Source organism: Poecilia mexicana, unplaced genomic scaffold (genome assembly GCF_051168715.1).
Source record: "Poecilia mexicana isolate PSO_F unplaced genomic scaffold, ASM5116871v1 scaffold_11, whole genome shotgun sequence".
In the NCBI taxonomy this organism is placed as follows: Eukaryota; Metazoa; Chordata; class Actinopteri; order Cyprinodontiformes; family Poeciliidae; genus Poecilia; species Poecilia mexicana.
This window is the reverse complement of record NW_028263380.1, coordinates 11311098-11333148: the sequence shown is the minus strand read 5'-3', so window position 1 is coordinate 11333148 and position 22051 is coordinate 11311098. Positions and strand designations below refer to the sequence as shown.

At 40.6% G+C, this 22051-nt stretch overlaps 2 protein-coding genes across 3 annotated transcripts; both read left to right on the top strand.

The window, feature by feature from the left end:
- The first annotated feature begins 6306 nt into the window (after nt 1–6306).
- On the top strand, nt 6307–14434 carry tmem196 (transmembrane protein 196). The gene is made up of 5 exons (XM_014967124.2): nt 6307–6752; nt 9862–9918; nt 12105–12240; nt 13517–13635; nt 13739–14434. Exons 1-5 carry the CDS (start codon nt 6588–6590, stop codon nt 13808–13810), a joined length of 549 nt encoding a protein of 182 aa, XP_014822610.1. The 5' UTR covers nt 6307–6587; the 3' UTR covers nt 13811–14434.
- Nucleotides 14435–17361: 2927 nt separating this feature from the next.
- On the top strand, nt 17362–21043 carry polr1f (RNA polymerase I subunit F). 2 transcript variants are annotated; one of them, XM_088010192.1, is made up of 5 exons: nt 17362–17991; nt 18756–18897; nt 19179–19387; nt 20147–20640; nt 20722–21043. In XM_088010192.1, the coding sequence occupies exons 1-4, from the start codon at nt 17702–17704 to the stop codon at nt 20601–20603; spliced, it is 1098 nt and encodes a 365-aa protein (XP_087866318.1). In that variant the 5' UTR covers nt 17362–17701; the 3' UTR covers nt 20604–20640; nt 20722–21043. The 2 variants fall into 2 exon arrangements, with proteins under 2 accessions (XP_087866318.1, XP_014822616.2); XM_014967130.2 differs by having other exon boundaries at nt 17363–17991; nt 20147–21043.
- Nucleotides 21044–22051: the final 1008 nt, after the last annotated feature.

Genomic DNA, 22051 nt, shown 5'->3' with positions numbered 1-22051 from the left:
TTTGAATGACACCGTCTCGCTGCGTGGAAGTGCTGTCAGCAGCTGACAGAGCTGCAGAGATGCAGGGACTCTGCCTTCGGTGAAGAAGTGAAAGGACAGCAGGGCTGAGGCACGATGACAACGACTGGCGTATGTTGGAACACAGAGAAAGCAGTCTGCGACGGGAAAAAGCATTTTTCGTGTGAAACATTTTCGTTTTATCTCATGTTTGCTAATAGTCTTCCTGTGGACAGACTCTTTCACCTGAGCTGAGCATCTGTGCAGCTCCTCTAGAGCCGCTTTTCTACTGCTCTGATTATGTACTTTTTAAAAATATTTTTAGGCAACTTCGCTTAAGCCGGCACAACAAAAGCAGAGCTGCAGCTTCAAATCAAAGAACACTGTCTGAAACAGTAATCACGGTGGTGGCAGCATCATGCTGCAGATCTGTTTAGCTGCCAGCAGTGCTAGTGCATTGCACAAGGTGAGTAGAAAAACTTAGACGGGCCGTTTCCAACTTCTTCAACTTCGTCTAAAAAAAAAAGGAATAATTTGCTTGTTAATATTCTCTCTCTTCTCTGTCCGGGGTCCAGAGGATTGGACACCTTACAAAGGTTCCACAGGAGGCCGTGTTGGTCTTCAGGTTTAATGGTAAAATGTATTTTATCAGTTGTATGATGTTTAATTTAGTCATATTCATATTTAATTAATAGGTGCAGCTTTTGAATACTTAGCGTGTGGTCGACTCCCCTGAAACGCCGTCCTTCTGGAGCAGAGATGACTGAAGGCTGACCGTTTGCCTGTTGACGGTGACTGTGGCTGACAGCTGCTGTTGGACGGCTGGACGGGCCTACCGTGTTCCTCGGGGTCGTGGCATGAGGGGTTTAAATTAAGTACTTTGTGTTTTCACCAACCTCTGCCTAAGCTGCCATCTGCTTTTCAGAGGAACCTATCTACCACGGGCCGCCTTGCCCTGTCTCATTAAATTGATGGTTTATGTTCAAAAGCCATCCTTTGCCAGCATTCTTCCAGGATTCATATATATTGTATCAAAGTTGTAAATCTGTGGACAGACTTTACAAATGGTCCAAAACTTCTCCGGACTTTGAATCTGTAGATTTAAGACACCCGGCTTGTGTTTTTCACTTTGCAAAGAAGCAAGATTCTCATTTTTTTTTTACATTATACTGCAGAATGATTCCCCACAAATCTTGATTTAACACCTGGTTTTGTGTATCTCCTGGAAACTCCAGGCAAATACCGCGTGTTTACAAAGCACCATATGAAGATAAAACAAAACTGAATAAAAGGTAGCTCTTCCTCTTGAGCCCCTGAGAAGGAATTGATTTTAGGCGTTTTTGCAAGAGCCCACAAAGCCCACAAAGCAGAAATGTATTGATTGATTGCGTAACCTTTTTTTTTTCCTCTCATCTCCTGCTTCTCTTGCCTCCTCTTTCTTCTCTTCAGCGTCTTACTCTTCCTCGTCATTGTTCTCAGTAGTTCACTCATTCATCCACCAGGGTCTTTCCTTTGCTTGGTACATTTGCTAATTGTTGTGTTCGAGTTAAATTCAAGTTTTTTGACGGGAACAACTTTGCATGATTTTCTAAATTATGATAATTTAATGCAAAGTTGGCATTTTTAATGGACTTTCAATGCAACGTTTAGAGAAACGTTGCATTAAAAGTGCCATTATTTAACATGTCATGTTTTTGACAGTGTCATGTCAGTCTTATGCACACCCCTTCAAATAAAGTGTAACCGATTATTTTAGCATTTTGTCTCCAGACACACACACATTTGGCCAGTGCCGCGCTCATTAGGAGCCTGCAGTCATGCATGTCTGTATAACTGTGACTCACAAGGAAAAGTGTATAGAAGACGGCATCGCTGATTGGGCATGTATCGGCCTCTGGGGATGTCGTCAGCCCCGTCATCTCCTGATATCTCTTCTTTCCACTCACTTAGCTGATTAGGAGCTTACAAAGCTTATCTGTCTCCACTTTGCTGCTGCCTTTGGGCCGACGCAAAAGTTCAGACTGAAGAGGCAGAGCTCGTACCGGGAACGATGAGAGCATCAGACCCGGCAGGGTCACAGTGTCTCTTCGCTGAAGGAAGCGTCCGGCTTTCTTGCTGAACCTTCTCGCAAAGCTGCTTCCTCTCATACGTATTTAAAAAAACAATTTCCGAAGACAAATCGGTCAGCTCATTTTCGTTTCTTGGTTTGTTTGTAATTTATTTATTTTTTGCTAAATAAATGTTGGGGAATTTCTGCAAAATTAAGTGTTTAAAATGACTAATCCTTGTTTTACAATCTACAAAAATGCCTTTATCTATGAGGTTAAAACTGTTCTGACCAATGGGGTGTCCCTCTGTTGGACCAAGTAATCCAGATATTCCCACCTAAGGGGATACTTATAATCTGTGTAGGTCTGACACAGAAAACTGTTTCAGAGGAGCAGAAAGAGTAATCTGAATCTAATCTAGTACAATTTTCCTCTCAAGTAGTTGCACTGTGTTCATCTCTAATCCTTGTGTGTGGACAACGTTTAGTAATTCCGTCTTTATAGGCAACATTTCCTCACAAATCTTCATTTTAAAAGCTCAGGGTTACCAAAACAACTTCACAGAAAGTTCCCAGGGACATAATGTCCGTACGCTTTTCCTCACGTGATCCGTACAGTTGTAATGTAACCCAAGAACTGCAGGCAGCTCTGCTTCTCTCCGCTGCTGACTGGGCAGAGTGGCAGCCGAGGCAGATGTGACTGCAGCAGGAGGGAGGATGCTGCTCCTTCATCCAAACTCAGCCAAGTTGGCAGCGCCGAGAGAACGCCGCATTCTGCATTAAAAGTAAACAGTTGCTTTTAAATTTACGTCCTATGAGGTAGTTTCTGTTATATTTAGAAAAAACATTAGAAACACAGTGTCTGATTTGGGAGCATTTTGTATAAATTGATGTATAATTTGAAGTTTTTTTTTTCTTATACCTACTCCATGTTGGATTAGATAATTAGATGACTTTGAGTCATCTAATATAAACCGTATGTGTGTCCTTTTTCGGCCCCTGTTAACTACTTTAAAAATGAACTTTAACCTTCATTTTTAAGGTTAAAGTTCATTTAACTTTAACCTTAAAAGTTAAAGTTAACTTTTAAGGTTGCTGGTTGGTTTGGTTGCCAACCAGCAACCAAATTTGCTGGTTGGCTAGCAAATTTGGTTTGCTAGCCAACCAAATTTACTCCAAGAGAGAACCGACCACTCAGAAAAGAATCCAGAACAAAATCTAAAGCATCGCAGTTAAATTCACTTTCACTTGTTCTTATTCTCTCCATGAGAGAATTATGAGCTAAAAAAAAAAAAGCCAGTGTTGATCAAAAGTGTGAAACCTGTTGGCAGGTTTCTGGTCTGTTTTACTTCTCTGTGACAACTCGCTGTACATAATAAAACCATTCATTTTGCTCTCTTCAGATTTCAGAAGGAAAATATCCAACCATGGGGATGAGACCTTAACTTTAAGCACACTCTGGCTTTGCATTAGGACAAAGATCCAAAATTCACCTCAAAGTGGCTAAAAGATAAGGTTTTGGAGTGGCCTAGTCAAAGTAGTGATTTAAATCAAGCTGAAATGACATGTGTGGAGCTTAAGCCAAATCCTCAAAAAACCTTCCACTGTGGCTGAATTAAAATGATTTCATCATAATATCTACACAATTCATGGAAAAGACTCTTTGCCAGTTCATGCAAATCTCAAAAGACATTGTTCCTGTCAATGATTGTATAATCATTTAAAAAGACTGGAGCCAAATTATTCATTCATATGTCACAGTGTTGGCTTTTTCTTTCTAATAAAAAATAAATCATCATTTAATAGCTGCATTTTGTATTTACTGGTTACTTTTTTAAAATGTTGAAGTGAGAATCAGAAATGTTTAAGTACGAAAAAGAGAAAAAAAAAGATGACAAAGGAGAAGAAATATGAAATGCAACAAACAGTCACTCCTTTCCTGTAACTGTGTTCAAAAGAGTAAGAATGTTCCCTCCATCTTATTATAAACAGCCAAGCATTACTTCTGCATGCTACCATCTGAAATCTCTCTTTCTCTGCAAAACAGTCAATTTTGTTTACATCAAAGCTTCTCCTTTTGTCAGAAAAGTGCTTTTGCAAATGCTAATCCGCTTTGAAAACCAGCGCTGAGGTCAATTGTGATTTATTTTTGCTAGTGCTGTCAAGGGCTGTATATTATATTTCACTAAAAGAAGAAAAAACATAAATAAATGAAATATGGTTCTGAATCATTCACTTCCTTTATTTAACTAAATACAATCCCCAAACAAACAAGAACATCTGGATGCGCATGAAAGGCAAAAGTGGCTAAGAGAAACATTCGGATATTTATGACTTCATAACCAGATGAAGATCTGAATGAGCTCATGGATTAGGTCACGCACGCAAAAAGATCAACACTGACGGCCTCAGCGCAGCAGTCCATGACAGGAAATACAGCTATGATCAAGATCTATTAGCTTAAGTTGAAACAACAAAGCACAGATGAGAGGGCAGCCGATGGAACAACGAGCGGATTGACGGAAGCAAAGAGAAAACTCTGGAGATTCTTGAAGTCTGCAATTGATTTGAAGCTGCGCTTCTCAGGCGGCGTCTTATTCTGGCCAGCAGCAAGTTACTGTGGGAGCTGCTGCAATAAATCAAGCTCTTGACAAACAAGACAGAATGTTTATGCCAAAGTTAGGACTTCACAAAATGATTTATTTTAATTTATGACTGATTTGTGTTCCTTAGGCAACCATGGGAACATCTGCACGCAGGAGCTCCAACAAAAGACGTCTAATTGATTTAGACGTGATTTAGTTAAAGTGACCGAGTTTAAACACGTTTTTTCTTTTTTTAACATCATAATTTGTCTTTAAGGTTTTTGTGGACTCAGTCCCACATTCCTTAAAATGTTCCATAAGACTTAATCGTATTTAAACAACCGCTGTGTTACTTTTCTTCAAAGGAAAACAACAGAACTTGTGTAAATTGATGAGCTGTGCAGCACAAGCCACCTTAAAGTGGACACCAACCTGAAGCTTATTCACCCGTGATATAATGTGTTTTATATTCACCTTAGGTAACTCCTGCAGCACTAAAATAAATAAATGAATAACAAAACAAGGCACAAAACATGACAACATTTTTGATTTGAATGAATTAATCGAAAAGTTTCATAGAACTGTACAGTCTTAATTCCCTTCTGCATGGGAAAACATTCCATCTTTCCTCATCTTAAAAATGAACACTGCTAAGTTAATCCCCATAGTCAACCAGATTTAGACTCCTTGTTACCCCTCTGTGCTTATCTAAGAAATACAGGCACCCCATTTGTGTTTGGTTATGGAGAGACAGAATGCACAGAGCTGATACAGGCTGGTGCAGTGGTCACTTTTCTCAGCAGACTATAACTCACACTGATCATAAAAGATCAATGTAAGTTTATCTTTTGTTGTTCCACTGTTTGTTGTCCTGCAGTGAAGAAAAAAAACATGCATTTTTATTACACACAAATCTAAGATGTAGCTCATGTTAAATATGAAAAAGAGCCACAACTCAGAAGCAATATTGTTACAATAAAGTAAGAATATATTATGATAGCTTTTCTGCTGTGCTGTCAACTTATCATTGATTGCTTTGTACACTCCCTTGAACACACACAATCAGTTGCTTTATTCACATGTTTCACGGTTTATTTCTGATATTACCTGAATTTTGAGGGGGGAAAAGGATGCGGTTATTGTGAGTTTAAATTAACAGGGAATATTTGGACTTTTATTAAGCATGTGAGGAGCTACACTATGTTCACACCAATTCATCAAGAGAAAATAAAAAAAATGTTTCTAAAACAAAACAACTACTAACTATAATTTCCCGAAATATAAAAGTATTGATTAACTATGAGTTAAATGCAATCATACCTTTTCAGTGAACAGAAACTTCAAAATCGCGTCACCTGTTCATGACACGTCACTAAAGTTTATGCTAAATTAAATGCTTAAAAGCACTGTGTTTGTAAATTTTTATAGTTTCTCAGTGAAGTTGCCAAAAAGAATGAGAAAAATGTAAAATCACTGGCTTGGTTCTCCATGAGCCAGAGATTGAGATCCTTTAAACCTTGTTTACGGTCCTGCTTTGTATTCACCTGTGAAAACAGAAACAGTCTGTGCCTCGTGTGTCGATGTCCGTGCGCGCGCGTTCCTGTGCGCGCGTGATCGCGGCGGCTCTTTAGTACCTTGGACAGCGCTCGGCGCCACAGACACATCTGTGAACCGGGAGCGGGGACTTCCACCGACCGTCTGGTATTTGCGCAAACATTTTACTCAGAGGATGTCTCTTCTCTTTTGAATAGTTTTTGAGAGTTCACCACTTCTCCTTTGCAAGTTCCTTTATGACTTTCTGTGCCCGTGCGGACCGATATTAGCGGCTAAGCCCTCGCCTTCCCCGCTGGAGACGCAACCAGCGGAGCCACGCCGCCTTTGGAACGCCGAGAAGCGGGATCCTCTCTCGCCGTGAGCTCGCCTCCTCCCGTTGGAGCTGGAGAGATGCCCGGGGGAGGATGTGCTCCAGCCGCAAGATCCTGTGGAGCCTGCTCCTGCTCTCCTTGGTGGAAGTGGGCCTGGGTGTGGCGAGCATCGTCTTGGGAGCGGTGGGCATCATCTGGGTGCGTGGGGAACACCCGCCTCAGCAGGGCGACGCTTCTCCGGTGTGGAGTGGACTCTGTGTACGTGAACTGCTGTCTTCACTTTTTTTCTGTTGTCTACTTCCAGAGTGGATAAGTACACGCGGAAAGCGTGGAAGGTTGAGAGCTCCAACTATTTGCCTTTCTAGAAAAAGACATATGAAAATGCGATTTCTGCTAAAATTTGAAAGCAAATTTAAAAATGTGGTATCTAACAGAGATGCTTTTAATACCTTACTGGCTTTATTGTAAATGTAATAGATACTTAATGGATATGGTAGATGCTAAAACTTTAAACTTGCAAACACTAAAATGAAACAGAAGAAAACAGAAAAAATATATAAATAAAAATGAATTAGTTAAAACAACTAATATACATGCAAATATTAAAACATACATTTTAAACTTTCTATTGTTATGTAATCCTGTTGTGCTTAGCATTATTTTAAAAAGAAAGAGAAATTATGTGCTATTTGACCATACTGTCAAAGATGCACTCCCTCAACCATTTAGCCTCCTTCTCTGAAGCTAAAGATTGGTTTTATTAATTCATGCTTGACTTGGTCCTCACAGCGCTGCAGAGGGTCAAAGCTTTTACAGCCAATCATGCTCCCAGGCTTCTGCACGTCTCCTCTTGTTACTCGTGTTATCCTCAGCATCACTGCTTTGATGCCACTGCTGGACTGTAAAAAGTTTGGTTTCGGACAAACTCCCAGAAGTTTACAGACATTAATGCAACCACTGCTCCAGCTAAGGAAACATCACCTATCTATCAATTGCTAACCCTTGCAGTTAGAACGAATGTGTTCGTTCAATCAGGGCAACTCAGTCTGGAGATTCTAATAGTCTATCCAGGTACAATTTGTTGTTATGAATCAGAAAAGTGAGAAGAAAAATATCTAACTAATGATTGAATGCTTGCAGGCAGGGCAGTTAGTGTGCATACCTCTGCAGTACTTTCCGTGATGGACATGTTGTGCAATGTGACACACGTGTTCAAGAGCTACAGCTGTCTGATGAGTCAGTCGTCCTGGGGTTTGATTGATTGATTGATTGGTTTGACTGAAAAAAATTGGTTGATTATCCAGGATTTTTAGGGGAAGATTCCTGCTGAAACTCCATCATTCTCCACCTGAACAGGCCTCCCTGGTAAACATGTGTATAAAATCCTTAAAATAAATGGTTGTTATGGAGACTGGGTTGCCCAAAGATGTCACTCTTTGCTGTACCTCTCTAACGGTGAGCCTTTGGAGATTTTCTGCACCCACTTTTACCATCATTTCCCTCATTGTGCATGGTGGCAGGATAAACTTGAAGTCCCATCCAGCTTTGTTTGGCAAAGTTCCATGAGCTCCTAATTACTTCGCAGACCGTAGCTTTTGGTGAGCAGATATTTTCCTGTAATCATTTTCCAGCTGATGTAGATTAGCGCACATTTGCTTTATTTGAATGTTGTCGGGGTTTTTTTGTGTTCTTTTTTTGTTTTAGTTGTACCCATTTTGGAGAGCAGGCCAAAAATGTCAAGTCATATCTATTCTCCAGGACAACAGGAGCTCATTGATTACAAAAATTAAAATCCTTAGACATTCTAGACAAGCTTAAGTTGCAGATACACATCTTTTAAAATGCCACTTGGTGCTGCGACATTTGATTAGTGGATATGTCTTTTCTTTGTAGAGTAGTTGTTCTCATTTTAAAGACTGGTTTTACATATTACTGTATTGAAACAATCCATCCATCCAGTCACTGTTGTCCATTTAGGACCTCAAGGTCCTGGAGGGAAACACAGAGACATCCGTCTCCTTGGCAACACTCTCCAGCTCATTGTAGGGTTTAGATGTTCCCTATAGGCAGAAGGAATCCAATGGGATAAACTCTTCCTGCAAAGTTTTGGGACTGGAAATGGGGGCTAGGCTTTACTTTGGAAAACCTCCAAAGGGGAGGGATGCTGATCAGATACCAGAACCACCTCAGCTAACTCCTTTCAATGCAGAGTGGTTCTACTCTTACCTCCACCTGGATGATGATCCAACTTCACCTCCATTCACCTGCTTGTATCCAAGATCTTGCTCTTTTGGCCGTGATCATTTCATCGCGACAGTAAGTCGAGGCCCAAGCATAGATAGATAGGACAGTGAATAAAGAGCTAATAGCTTTATTGCTCTGCTGTTTTTTTTCCATTATAACTCGGAGCAGGGCTCACCTTACTGCAGACAAATCCCTCATCTGTGCATCCGTATCCTGCACCATCCTGAGAGAAAAACATTAAGATACTTGACCTCTTCAATATTCACTCCTGCTGGGTCTAGCTCCAGGAAGATGCCCCTACCCTAATTGTGAAAGGTGCTCTAAATGTTTCCATTCTTTGAAGAGCAAACTAAATCCGAAAATATTCCTCAGAAGAGTACGAGTTTTAAAATGTACAGACCCCAGATCTATAGGAGGAAATTTCATGTATTTATTTCTATGTTTGCAAAGATATTTGGAAAACAAAGGAATAAGTCATGCTACTTTGGAGAAATACAGCATGTGAGAAACTTAGGATTATTAAAAAAAACAAGCTGCATAACACACACAGAAAGAGCCTAGTAAAGAAAACAAAAACATAAGATTGCTTTGTAGATATTCTTTTACAAAACAGTAAAGTCCAGAGGAACTAAAAGATGAGGAAATATTAAAGTTTAATGACAAATCTTCAGCGTTAGCTGAAAGTAGGGTAATTCTTTTGCGTTTGCATATTTCCAATAAAATCTTGTCAACAGGGACTCCGACCGAACTTGACACAGGAAATAGTAGTTGACGAAGGAGAGCTCACATATTCTCACTGCTCCTTCCAGCAAAACAAATACAGCACACAGCTTGCTGAGCTGTCTCTCCGTGAGCTTGTTCTGCCAGCATAATGCACCCTGCAGTTTACTCTAAATTACTTACATCCGGGACAAATGTGGCTTTCTGCCACGGCACATTATTTTAGGAGAAACAAAATACATGCGAGGGAAGAGAGGGATCTCCTTTCCTGTTTTCAGGATTTGGGGGGGGGGAGGAGTAAAAACCACAAAAAATATCGTAGTAATTTTACACGTGCGGAGCTTGATACAAGTTTTAGTGGTGCTAATTAAGATTTTGATTCTTCTTCTTCTTCTTTTCCCAGTTTCTGCTCTGTGGGATGTGCGGAGTGCTGTGTGCCTGGAAGAGGACAGGTCTTATTGTAAGTGCTGTAAAGTTGTCCCACAAAGACCCATTAACTTCTTTTTCTTTTCTTTTTCTTTCTGTCCTCTAGATTGTGACCTAAATATGACAAAAGCTTTTTCTTGTTCCAACTCAAGACAAACTCGTCAAAAGGCCACGCAAGCCGTAGGTTATGCACGATGTGCGCTTGCGGCAGAAACCAGTCGGTTTGAGCAGCTCTTCTTCAAAACTTATTTCAAAACCCACACTTGGTATTTGTGAAATGCTGCTGATTTAATTTATACAAAAAAAGGCCACTTGGATGTGTGGTTTCTGAAGGGATTCAACCAGGTTTGACCCCTCAGACCTCAACGTCAGATGAAATCCCGTCCAGCGAAATAAACGCTGCGATCTCTGGCAATTCTGACTCACGCGCATTGAATTGTTTGGATCCCCCAACATGTCAACCCATTTCTCATCCTGATGGGCCGCTCCTGAAAATAGCCCGCTGATCATGTGCCAGGGATGCACATGTTTCTTTTTACTCCATCCCTCTGGGAACAGAAAACCCCCTTCCTTCAATGTTGAAAAACATGTCATATGAATCTGCAAAACTCACAAATCCGGACGTGACATGCACTCAGAATGTTTTCAGCTGGATTAAGACGGAGGCCCCTTAAATCTCTGTAAGGAAGGATTTATAGATTAATTGTACTCATAAAATAGTTGTCTTAACTTCAGAATACATCTCCCTTTTCGTAATTAGATAGGGCTCATATATCTTAATATATACAGGGATATTCACTAAATTTGAAAGTTATTGAAAAGTTAAATTAAGTAACTAAATTCACTGACTTATTGATAAATTGCACACAGATTGTCGTCTTCAAGTCTTTATTTCTGTTAATTATGATAAAATAATAAGGACAATAATAAAATAAACATCTTAGTGCAGACATCTGGGTGATAAATGAAAAGTATGTTTGATACCAGCTTCAAGGTTGTTATTAAGAAAAATGTGTGTTTAATCTGACAAACGAAGCTCATCAAAACAAATTTTAAAATCTCATGAACTAATTGTGTGTATAACTGCATTTAAAGCGCACAGAGTGTTACCAAAGAGACCTTAAAAACACACACAGAGAGTGTTCTGATATCTGAGGAAATCAGAGGAGGCAAGCAGTCACCTCTCTTCTCTTCCTGTCACTCTTTCAACCTCTTTTTTTTTTTTTTTTTTTTACAGCCAGTGTGTCTCCAAGTCCTTGTGCTCCTCTTTGACTCCGTCTCCTGCAGGCAGTGCAGTAATGATGGATCAATGTCAGTCCGATCTGCTGTAACCGAGACATCTCTGTGTCTCACCCTGTCTGTCCCGAGCTTTTGTCTTTCTCTTCATATCTCTCCTGTCCCTCGCTCCGATATGTCTTTCTGCTTCCCCTATTATGTCACACCATCGCTGTCAATCCGGTGTCCCCGCTCCCTCCGTCTTCCCCTTTTCATCTTCCTCCATTACTCCCCTCCCTCCCGCTCCGCTGCCTGTGGGGTGATGATTGCATTAGCTCGGTTTGGCTCCGGACCCCTGCCAGCCGATTTCCACGCTTCTCCGGGTAATGACTGAAATCCGAGATGCCCTTTTGCATGCGGTTAAAGGCACTAACGGCATCTGTACTGGGAGCAATGAGACAATACCTGCAGTGCAGGAGCAAAACACAAACACACACACACACACATATGCATTCTAAATCAATGGACAGTATGATTGCATGAGTGTGTTGTTCTGAAAGCAGAGTAATGGAGATGCAGTCATTTCCCAGTTGGAGTCTTTCGGGAAAATCTCAATCTCAAATGGGGATTGAAGTTTTGCTTTGGCCCATCAAAGTTCAAACCGGGTTCGTCCATATATGAAGTGATTGATATGACAATACTCAAAACGAAATCCAACCAACAAACATCAAGCCCCCTCATCCACAAACAACAGCTAGCAACTGATGTAAGCATATTCGCAAGCTTTGCAATATGTCTGGAAGACACAATCTGCTGTGATAGAAATCCAATTTTCCAATGAGAAATGGCATTTATTTTGTCTGATTTGCGTCACTCATCGCCACAGCCGTTGTCTAATATGGGAAAATAATTCAGATCAAAGCTCCTCTAGTGATCGTTCTGCTCATGTGATATCAATTAACTGACATGACAATGAATCTTTATGTGTCTGTGTGCTTTTCCCAGATGATCCTCTTCTCAGCATGCTGCATCTGCGGCCTGATCGCCGGGATTCTCAACTTCCAGTTTGTGCGGGCGCTGAACAAACGGCCAAACTCGTTGCAATCGATCCACCTGGCTGCCATGACACTGGCTTGTCTGGGTAAATAAACAGAAACCTGCATGACACAACATGTTATGATGCAACGGAAGGCAACTGGCAAAGAGTTGTTAGTGTCTGAAACAATAGACGTGTGCACGACTGTAAACTGGTGGGGGTTATCATACAAGAAAATAAAGTGCCCTCATTTACTGGAGCCTGTGGTAAAAGTTTTGTACACGGATTTAAGTTAAGTCATCCGTTTATTGCAGTAACCTTAAAGTGAACTGCTATTTTTAGCAAAATTATGTCTTGGTGATCGTAGAGCATTTTAGGAAAAATAACTGTTGGGAAACTAGGTGTCAAAGCAAAACATTGTGGAATCCCATGTTTCTAAGAGGTCAAACGTTTATATTTTTTCTATAGCATTTCACAAGAGTTTAGCTTTAATTTTTCCAACGTCCTCAGTGTTTTCTGATGCACTCTTTTCTTCAGATGTCTGTCAACATCCCCACATCTTGACTTGGTCATGTTTGTCCTCTCTACCATGCAAACACTCTGAAATCCCTCAGATTGTGAGGACGACTCCTATCCACAGCCCGCCTTGTGTCACCCCAGAGATTTCATTCTGTTTTTTTATGTACTCTTCTCCTGACTGGTACCTTTCTAAAGGTATTAGTTTAAGATTGCGCAATCAATCAGTCAAGTTTATTTGTATGCAACATTTCAGCAACAAGGCAGTTCAAAGTGTTTTACATCATAATCCATGTAGAAGGTTATCTGATGACCTGATATGAGAATATAGTTGATAAAAATGAGTGGATCAGGCACAGAACCTTGGAGAACACCATGGAACAGAAGAGTCTGGCATCAAAATACTCAAGGTGCAATGACCTTTAAACTGTGTCATAAAAATAGGCCCAAAGTATCATTAAGTTAAAGTTTTTCAGTTTAAGTTAAAGTCTACAAATTTCCTTGGCGTCTGTCTACTTGTGTCGTCTTAACTAGACTAGTTCTGCATCTCAAATTCTGATTAACGCTCCGCATCCTGAGCAAATGTGGCAAGTCTATTCACACCGACAAGTCCAGGAAATCACATGCCCACTCTGAAGTTAGGATTTGCAAATTAGCTTTCCAAAAGACACGTTATTGGTGCATTGTCGCAGACATGTTTCATCTTATTTTGTGTGACTTCCACACAATGTATTGTTGAATATATTCTCATTTCTTATTTTCCTTCAAGAGGAAAAGTAAAGAAAAGACAGGGGTTATCAGAGCTTGAAGAAATTTTCTGCTGGGAATTGTGAATTTATTCTAAAAACCATCCCGTCTTTTCCAGGGATCTCAACCTGTACCTTATCCACATGGCTTACCTGTCGACTGGCCAGCTCTGAGCAGCAGCGGATGTTCATGGAGAGGGAGCACTCGCTGCACCATTCGCACGAGATGACCGAGAAGGTAAGACTAGACTGCTGAAAGGAGACAAACATAATGCCTTTGAAGGGTAAAACAAAACATCTTTGGGATAAGTGTAAAATACGCCTGCATGTCTCCTTTTCAGGAGGTCCTTGACAACTCGAGTAACGGCATTCCTCAGGTCTCCTACAACGGACACACTTCGCCGTCACCTTGACAATTTCACACGCACCAAAACAAAGACGGTTACTGCAACATTATCTGCGGGACAGAAGGTTCAGCTTGCGGCTCACTCGACATATCCCTCCGTCCTGTCCTGAATGCAAAAACCGGACCAGGGCGCTCACCTTGGAAACCCTTACTACTGTCAGAGAGACAAACGCAGCATTAGGACAGCTGTCGTGCTTCTGAATTATTATGCAGACACCGGTTCAAAAATCCTCAGCTCAAACCAAAGCAAGGATGCTGAACTTTTGTTTGGATGACAGCTCAGGTGAACATCTTTGTGACCTCTCTCTCTTAACGTTAATGAGCAGGCAGGGCGGATTTTCCCCTCGAAACAACGAGCACAAAGTTAGCATGCGGCTGATCCATATGTATTGAAGAGCTACTGCAATTTCAGTCTCACTGTCCTAACTCAATCTCTCTGTCTAGTAACCAGTTTAATGAATGCAGTCTGAGATAGTCAACAGTAAACTGTATGTATTGTCTGATGATGGAATGCTTTGACATGATAACACAGCAAATGTACTGTACCATATAACAATGCTTGTATAATAAATTGTTATTTTTATAATGCTTCTTATAAAGTTACATTAAATAAAGTATGGCTAGCCTATGACGAAGGATGTCTGATCATTTTTGTCTTTATTTTTGCAGCTGTTGGAATGATTAATGCAGTTGTTTTGACGATGTACTTTTTTTTTTTTTTTTTGCACTTTTGGTTTCTGCCTTTTAAAATTTTTATGGGTGCAGTTTTTGCCTACTTTTGTTTTTTTCTTTTGTTTGAATCATAAACACTGACCTTAACAGAGAAATGTGGGGCCTGCAGTACATTGCATTTTGTTGTGGGTTCTTCCAAAACCTGCTGACGACTTTGTTTCTGATCTATTCCTGAATACCAGTTAGGTTTGGATAGCTTCTGTCCCCCCCTTTTTTTGTATCTAGTGAGGCTGTATTTGTTTTATTTTATACTTTGAATGAATTCTTAAATGAGACAAAGAGGAAATCGATATACTCTCATATTACTTTATTGGGGTATCTAGTTTCTGGAGTTACTATGTTGTTTTTAGAGTCGGCTCATAGCACAAAAGCAGTGAAGAAACCTAAACTACTCTGCATTTTCTGTGGCCGACGGGCTACAAATGATTTATAAGCACTGTGGGGATATTGCAGCTGGGTGAATTGTTGCTGCCAATGACGTCTAAGTTGGCATCTGATTCACAGCTTCACGTTGACGCTTGGTTACATGGGTGTTTGAAACTTCATTGAGTCTGGACTGTATTTGATCATCTGTAGTTCAAGAACTAGACTAATAATACTTTAACAAAATTATGGAACTGATCAGGCATTGTTTAAAATGAAGTGGTGCTTGATGAAAACTTTAATATATCAGTGAAAACACCAAAGAGATAACCTTTCTGACGCCTTTTAGAAATTTGGACCAGCTTAGAGTTAGATATAAATGGAAACCAGGATAAAGCGGGAGGGGTTGAAAAACAACTATTCTATTTTAAAAACAAATAATTAAGGTGCTTTTTATCAAGAATTTTTCAATAAAATCATGTCTCACTCTTGTAAACCCAGTACTGCCTCATCTATTAAGCTAGATATATCCCCACACATGTAACTGTCTGAATCTGTTCATATTTTATCATGCTGTAATCAACTTTAAGGTGTATTTTTGGGAAGGAATAGTGACCATTCATTAAAAAAACCCCAGTGTTTAACTTTTGAGGGGCGTAAATAAAAAAATCTGAAAAGTGTGGAAAGCATTTATCTTCCCTTGTCGTTCCCCCAGAGACGCCTCTAAATGAAACCCCAGTGCATACATTTGAGTCAGTGATTGCAAAATTCTGAAATGTGTAAAAAGTTAAAATCACACGAATAGGTTTCTTAAACAACTTTACCGCAAATAATGTAAATATTTGTTTTCATGAAAATTGCTGGATCTACCAAACACCCAGTTGAAAAAGCACCCTCCCTGCATGTCTGACTTTTGGCACTGTTCGCGCCTTCCACAGCAGATATAAACTCAACAAATAAAGTAAATTTGGTTTATAGCTGCTGTAAAACCTGCCTTGAGGAAATGCTTCAGAAAACAAGATGGGAAACAGCAGCACACACACACACACACACACACACACACACACACACACACACACACACACACACACACACACACACACACACACACACACACACACACACACACGCACACACACGCACACACACACACCACTTCAACCTCTTGTGAAGACATTCAGTTGCTCTAACAACATCATGCTGCTCAGTACTTAATTATGAATCTTTGTGTACACTAAGAGGTGTGTGTGTGTTTGTGTGCACGGCTGCTGTGTGTGTTAACTGCTTTCTCCAGAAGCTGCTGGGACGTCTTGCTGTTTCGGAAATCACGTCACCATTCATCACTGTGACAACAGACAGGAGCCGGGCCCCTGACAGCACCAGATCTGCAGTCAGTGTGTGTGATAAAGAGAGAAACGCTGAATCATGCGACCTCCTGCGGTGCTGCCCTGTCAGAAAACCGTAACACTAGATCTGTGTGCGCCCAAGCGTCAGGATAATTTTCAACCCGTGAGTCTGCATGGGTCTCAGTGTAAGTAAGCATGCAAGGGTGCACTAGTTGCACTATCTGACACCCCAGGTCACCCTAATGATCTTAATGTGAGGCGATACGGAATCAATGAGCGTCTAATCAAGGCCAGCACAAGTTGAGGATTACATAATGAAGGGCATGGTGTAGCTGGAACTAAATGAACAATGACGCTTTTGGTTTGGTAGCCTGTTTAGTTTCTTTAGATGTTGCTACAAAATAATCCATTGGACCTTAATATATATATATATATATATATATATATATATATAGAGAGAGAGAGAGAGAGAGAGAGAGAGAGAGAGAGAGAGGAACTGTGGTCATCGGGGCCCTCGGGGCAGTCACCCCCAAACTGGAGCAGTGGGTAAAACAGATCCCAGGAACAACATCAGACATTTCAGTCCAGAAATGTGCAGTTCTAGGCACAGCCAAGATACTGCGCAGAACCCTTAAGCTCCCAGGCCTCTGGTAGAGGACCCGAGCTCAGAGGATGAAAGAGACCACCCGCGAAGGGTGAGAAAGGAATTTTATATATATATATATACCCTCCACCCTCCGCGGGTGGTCTCTTTTTCATCCTCTGATGAAATTATAATTGCCATGAAAAGTCTGACCTGTTTTGCTGTACAAAAAGGTTGCATGACTGATTTTATTCAATCGAGACATGATCTGGCATCAAACGTGGGCCACTTCAATGGGAATGGGAGCCTGTGTTTGTATTTAGCCATTTCTATTATTTGAAAGTTTTAATAATCATTTTTCATTTTCCTTCGACTTTAAAATTATCTCTTACTTTCCTAGTCTACAACACAAAAATCCCAATTAAATACATTGTAATTGTTGCCATACAGAAAATCCTCAGGGGGAGAATACTTTTGCATGACACTGAACAGTGCTGCTGCTTAATTGTATTCCCAAATTACTGTATTAGATTAACTGGGGCAGTATGTAGCTACTTTCATATCATATGTTAGTTTAAAGCTTGAGTAGAAATACAAAAATAAATTAAATCAATAGCAGAGGACAGCTATTCAAGAGACCACATTTGTGCATTTATTAAATGTATTGTTTTTTTTGTTTTTTTTTTTACATGCAGGATTGACTCGTGTTTGATTTTTTTTTTCTTGAACGCTTCCTCTTTTCATTTCCCGTTATCCCGAGCTGTCATTCCACATCCCGACCAACAGGGGGCAACCTGAAATTAAGTAACTCTTTTATTGAAGAAAAATTCTTAGCGGAAGTTTGTACTTGTTTGTCTTCCGGTTTACATGAGGCATGGCGAACTTGGACCATGCCGAAGACGACCAAAACCACGTGAAAATGCCCGGTGAGCTACCCGCTGCTGGCTCGCCAGTCAAACCGGGTCAAGGGTCCTGTGCGCCGGGTGAAACTCCGAGCACCATCCCCTCGTTCGCTGCCGCCTCGGAGCTGCTGTCTGCTCCGTACTCCTGCCTGGTGCTGAACACGCACCGCAGACACGTCGCGCTGCCTCCCGTCTATCTGAACAAGAAAAGGACGGGGATACAGGAGGAGCTGGACGCCGAGCTGCTCAAGTTCTCCCCGAGGTAGGACGGTCTCTGCGGGTTTCAGCTGCCTGTGGATTTTGATCGTTTTATTTCTGGGTGAATATCGGACAGGAGGTTCGCTGTCAAAGTTGGGGATACAATTTTCAAGCTTGCATCTGAAGGAAAGTAACGCACATTTTTGATACATAAAAACTTGAGATCGATCATCCAGATGGATATTTATAGGTATTTATATCTGAAATTGTTTGATTTGCTTATTTAATTAGGAAGTTCTCATTTTGTAATATACATAACATCTTTTTTTTTTTGCCTCATCTTGTTTTTCAGACGTTTTGGATATAAAAATATCTTACAAAGAACTTTTCTTTCTCAGATCTTTATTTGCATGACTAGACTTTTGTGCAAGTTCACAATGAAGGCAAGCCAATAAAGAGTTGGTTTTTCAGAGTTCTGTATGATTCAAGAACATGAAAGGAAAGTTGAGTGGAAGGAAAATGTGCAATAGGAAACGGTTTAGAAGCAACAGAGCTTCACATTTTCTCAGACTGACTCTTTATTAGCATGACACATTCTGTACATAATAAATCTATAGATTAGCTTCCTGATATTTTCTATGATATAAGTAAGTGAGCTGCACCTGATGCTATTGTATCTTAGCAAAAAGTGCTGTCCTTCCACATGATGTAATTTCCTTAAATGCATCAGAATTGAATATGTGGTATAGCGCAGCAGGCTGTTTATGTTCTGCTCGATGATTAAACTCTATTAAACACAGTTTGTCATCACGCCCATCTCTCTTGCAGTCTGCACGGAGTTCCTTTAGCATATGACAACATCCGGATCGCGACCCAACAAGGAGACATTTACGACGACAGTGGCTACATCCACATGGACATTGAGGCCAACTTTATTGTTTTCCAGCCCAAAAGAGGACAGAAACTCTTGGTAAGGCAGACTCTACTTTCAGAGAATCATTTATTCAGCTAACAATCTCTTATTGCATTTTTACATAACGCGGTGTGTCGTAGTTTTGAGAAATTGAGCTGACCGGCTTTAAGTTGGCAAATAGCACCATCGACATGTTGGAAAAGCGACAATTTGTTTACCTCTAACTGATATTAAAAGCACTTTGTTCCAACAGTAACACGATCGCTTTGCCTAAGTCTGTCTAAATAATGTTTCGTTAATATGCACCAAGACAATTAATATTTTCCCCGCCTTCGCAGGGAAAGGTGAATAAACTCGGAGTGAGCCACGTGGGCTGCCTCGTACACGGCTGCTTCAACGCCAGCATTCCCAAACCGAATCTCGTCTCCGTGGAAACCTGGAGGGACGGCGGGCCGAGGATCGGGACGGAGCTGGAGTTCAAGGTGACGACGCTGGATGCCGACGCCGCAGGGGTGCTGCTGATCAGGGGTCAGCTGGACAGAACCAGGTATGGGGAGGGAGCGTCTGCGCTGATTGGGTTTTAACCTGAGTTGATGAAACTCAGGTTTTTTTTATGAAAAAAAAAATATAATAATAACATGCAGTAAATGTTACTTTCACTGAAAATTAGAGGATATGTGTTACTAATGTTGACCTTTTTAGTCATAAAATATCTGGTCACTCTTTACTGAAAAAGTTTCAAAAAATAATTTCCGCATGTTTTTGTGAAGAAATTTAATACTGAAAATAAATGTTAGTTATAGTGTAGGGAAGGTTTATATGGACTTAATATTTTCTCACCTTATTTTTTTGGAATTTATCGTAGTAATAAAACTGACACTAAAAGTACTTGAGTTTTTCCTTCTTTTCTTTTCATCATTAAATCTAAGCAGTGTTTCAGTCTTATATGCATTCTTAAATTTACCAGATTCTGCAAATATGCCTTAGACTGCATGAATCCCATTTCACTACATATTTTGAGCATTTCTTGATATCTGTATGAAAGCAATAGTGCAAAAACAGCAAATATGTACATCCTTTAAAACATTTTTAAGGAATAATGTTTATCAAGTAATATTTATCAAACTATCCTGCGGTTTAACTGCGGTGTCTGGCCTGTTGTGCAGCAGTACAGCCATGGTGAAAAGTAGAAAATCCTGCGATGAAAGCACACAAGCAACAAGTAGAAGTTATTGTGCAGGTTCGCCCCTCCATTGTGTCGTTACACTCTCCTGTGACTGATGTGTTTCATTTTTGTGCATCACAGGGTGCAGGAGCTGATGGCTATGAGCGAGAACTCGGAGTCGAGCGTTCCTGCCGACCAGGAAGATCCACAGGAAGCAGAGCCGGAGCCACAGGAAGCAGAGCCGGCCCCGGAGCCGACCCACGACGGCACGCCCAAGAAGAAGAAGAAAAAGAAGAAGGAGAAGGAAAGAATCAAAGAGGAGGAGATGGAGGAACAGATAACAAAGACACCACCGGGTCTGAACGGATCCACGGAGCAGACAAACAGTTCGGACACTCCAGAGAGGAAGAAGAAAAAGAAAAAGGAGAAACACGTGAAAGAAGAGGAGGAGCAGATGGAGGTTTCAGCCGTGGAGAACCACCGTGGCTTCGGTGACAAACCGAGCAAGAAAAGGAAGCTTGAAAGTGGGACAGATGCACCGTCAGGGGATGACGTAACCCCGAAAAAATCCAAGAAGAAGAAAAAGAGTGACGTTTAGGAGTTCACCCTGAAGTAGTAAATTGCGGACTCCAGAGGTGACTTTAATCGGAGCTCAATTTTAAAGCATTTAAATTAAGTCCTGCAGAAGAAAACTGATCAATGGTGTCTCTTCTCAGTGAGTTGTAGTTCCGCTACGCCGCCTGATGGTGGAGCAAAACCACCGCAGATGAACACACTGGCAGGCAACAATCGGGGGTGAAAACTTGTCAGTTCTGACATGAAAGTCAACTCATTTTCCTCATGTGCCTTTCTGAGATTTCTTCCTTGCAGACGGACTGCTTTGACAAAAGCTCCATTAAAAAGTGAGTGATTTTTAAGGATCATGCTCATAACCCATGCAGCACAGTCACAGTGAAGCCAGAGAACATTTTTCTCCAGAGTGTGTTTTTATCTTGACAGAGAACTGCAGAAATATAAAATAAATATCTGATTCTCATACCACATGTCTCCTGTATTCTTGCTTTCAGCAGGATTATGGACAGATTTGGGTAAAAATGAAATAATTTTCAGTCATGTCTGTTTTTGGTCTGGCACCTCACATTTAGAAACCTACATTTATGCATAAATGCTTCTTTTCCCGTGTTTTTTGTACCTTAAGCTGCTTTTTTTTTCTTTTTTTTTTTTGCTAAGCTGCCGGCGTTGGTTGATGAAGCGTCGACAGACTGCACTAAAGATCCCTGTGTTTTCTTTACCCTTCCTCCACACACTCGGATCTCCCAGCCTTTCAGTGGGAATCCTAATTAGCTGCTAGGTGCTAAGAGTTAGGGAGCTTATCGGAAGCTGCCTAAAAGAGGAAAGATAAGGAGCTTCAATTAAGTCAGCTTATCTTCTCTTATCACACGTGACGGTAGATTTCTGTGAAGAACTTCAGGTGGGAGGTTTTCATTAACGTTTAGGTTTTTTTTTTTTTTTATTCCAGAGATGAGAGATTAGATCTATTTGCATGAAATAATCTAAAGGTGTTAGTTCTGTTTTTTTCCTTCTGTCACAAGTAATTCTTAAACCAAGTAAGTAGCAATGGCTGCTCTGCAAAAACAGCACATTTTTTAAGGTACTAATGAACAGGTTATGTGTTTATATATTGACATATAAGGGAAAATATGCAAGATGGGGCAAACTTTCCACTTCCCAGGTTCACCCCAGTCAAAATATCTTCCCATTTCAATATTTAGTGCATGATCGCCAGCTAATGTTTTAAGCTAATTATTGCAGCTGTAAAATCTTTCTGTACCTCCTGAATTTTCTTACATTAAAGCCACAAGATTTATTGTTTGTTCCTGGGATTTTATATGAAATAAAGCGGTATATAAATGTGAAGTGGAAGGCAAATGATATGCAGGTTTTAACGTTGTCTTTACAAATACAACTCTGAAAAGTGTTTCTCCGGTGATGTTTGGTGTGTGAGAATGTACTTTTATATTTACATCTTGCCACGTGTTCAGATCA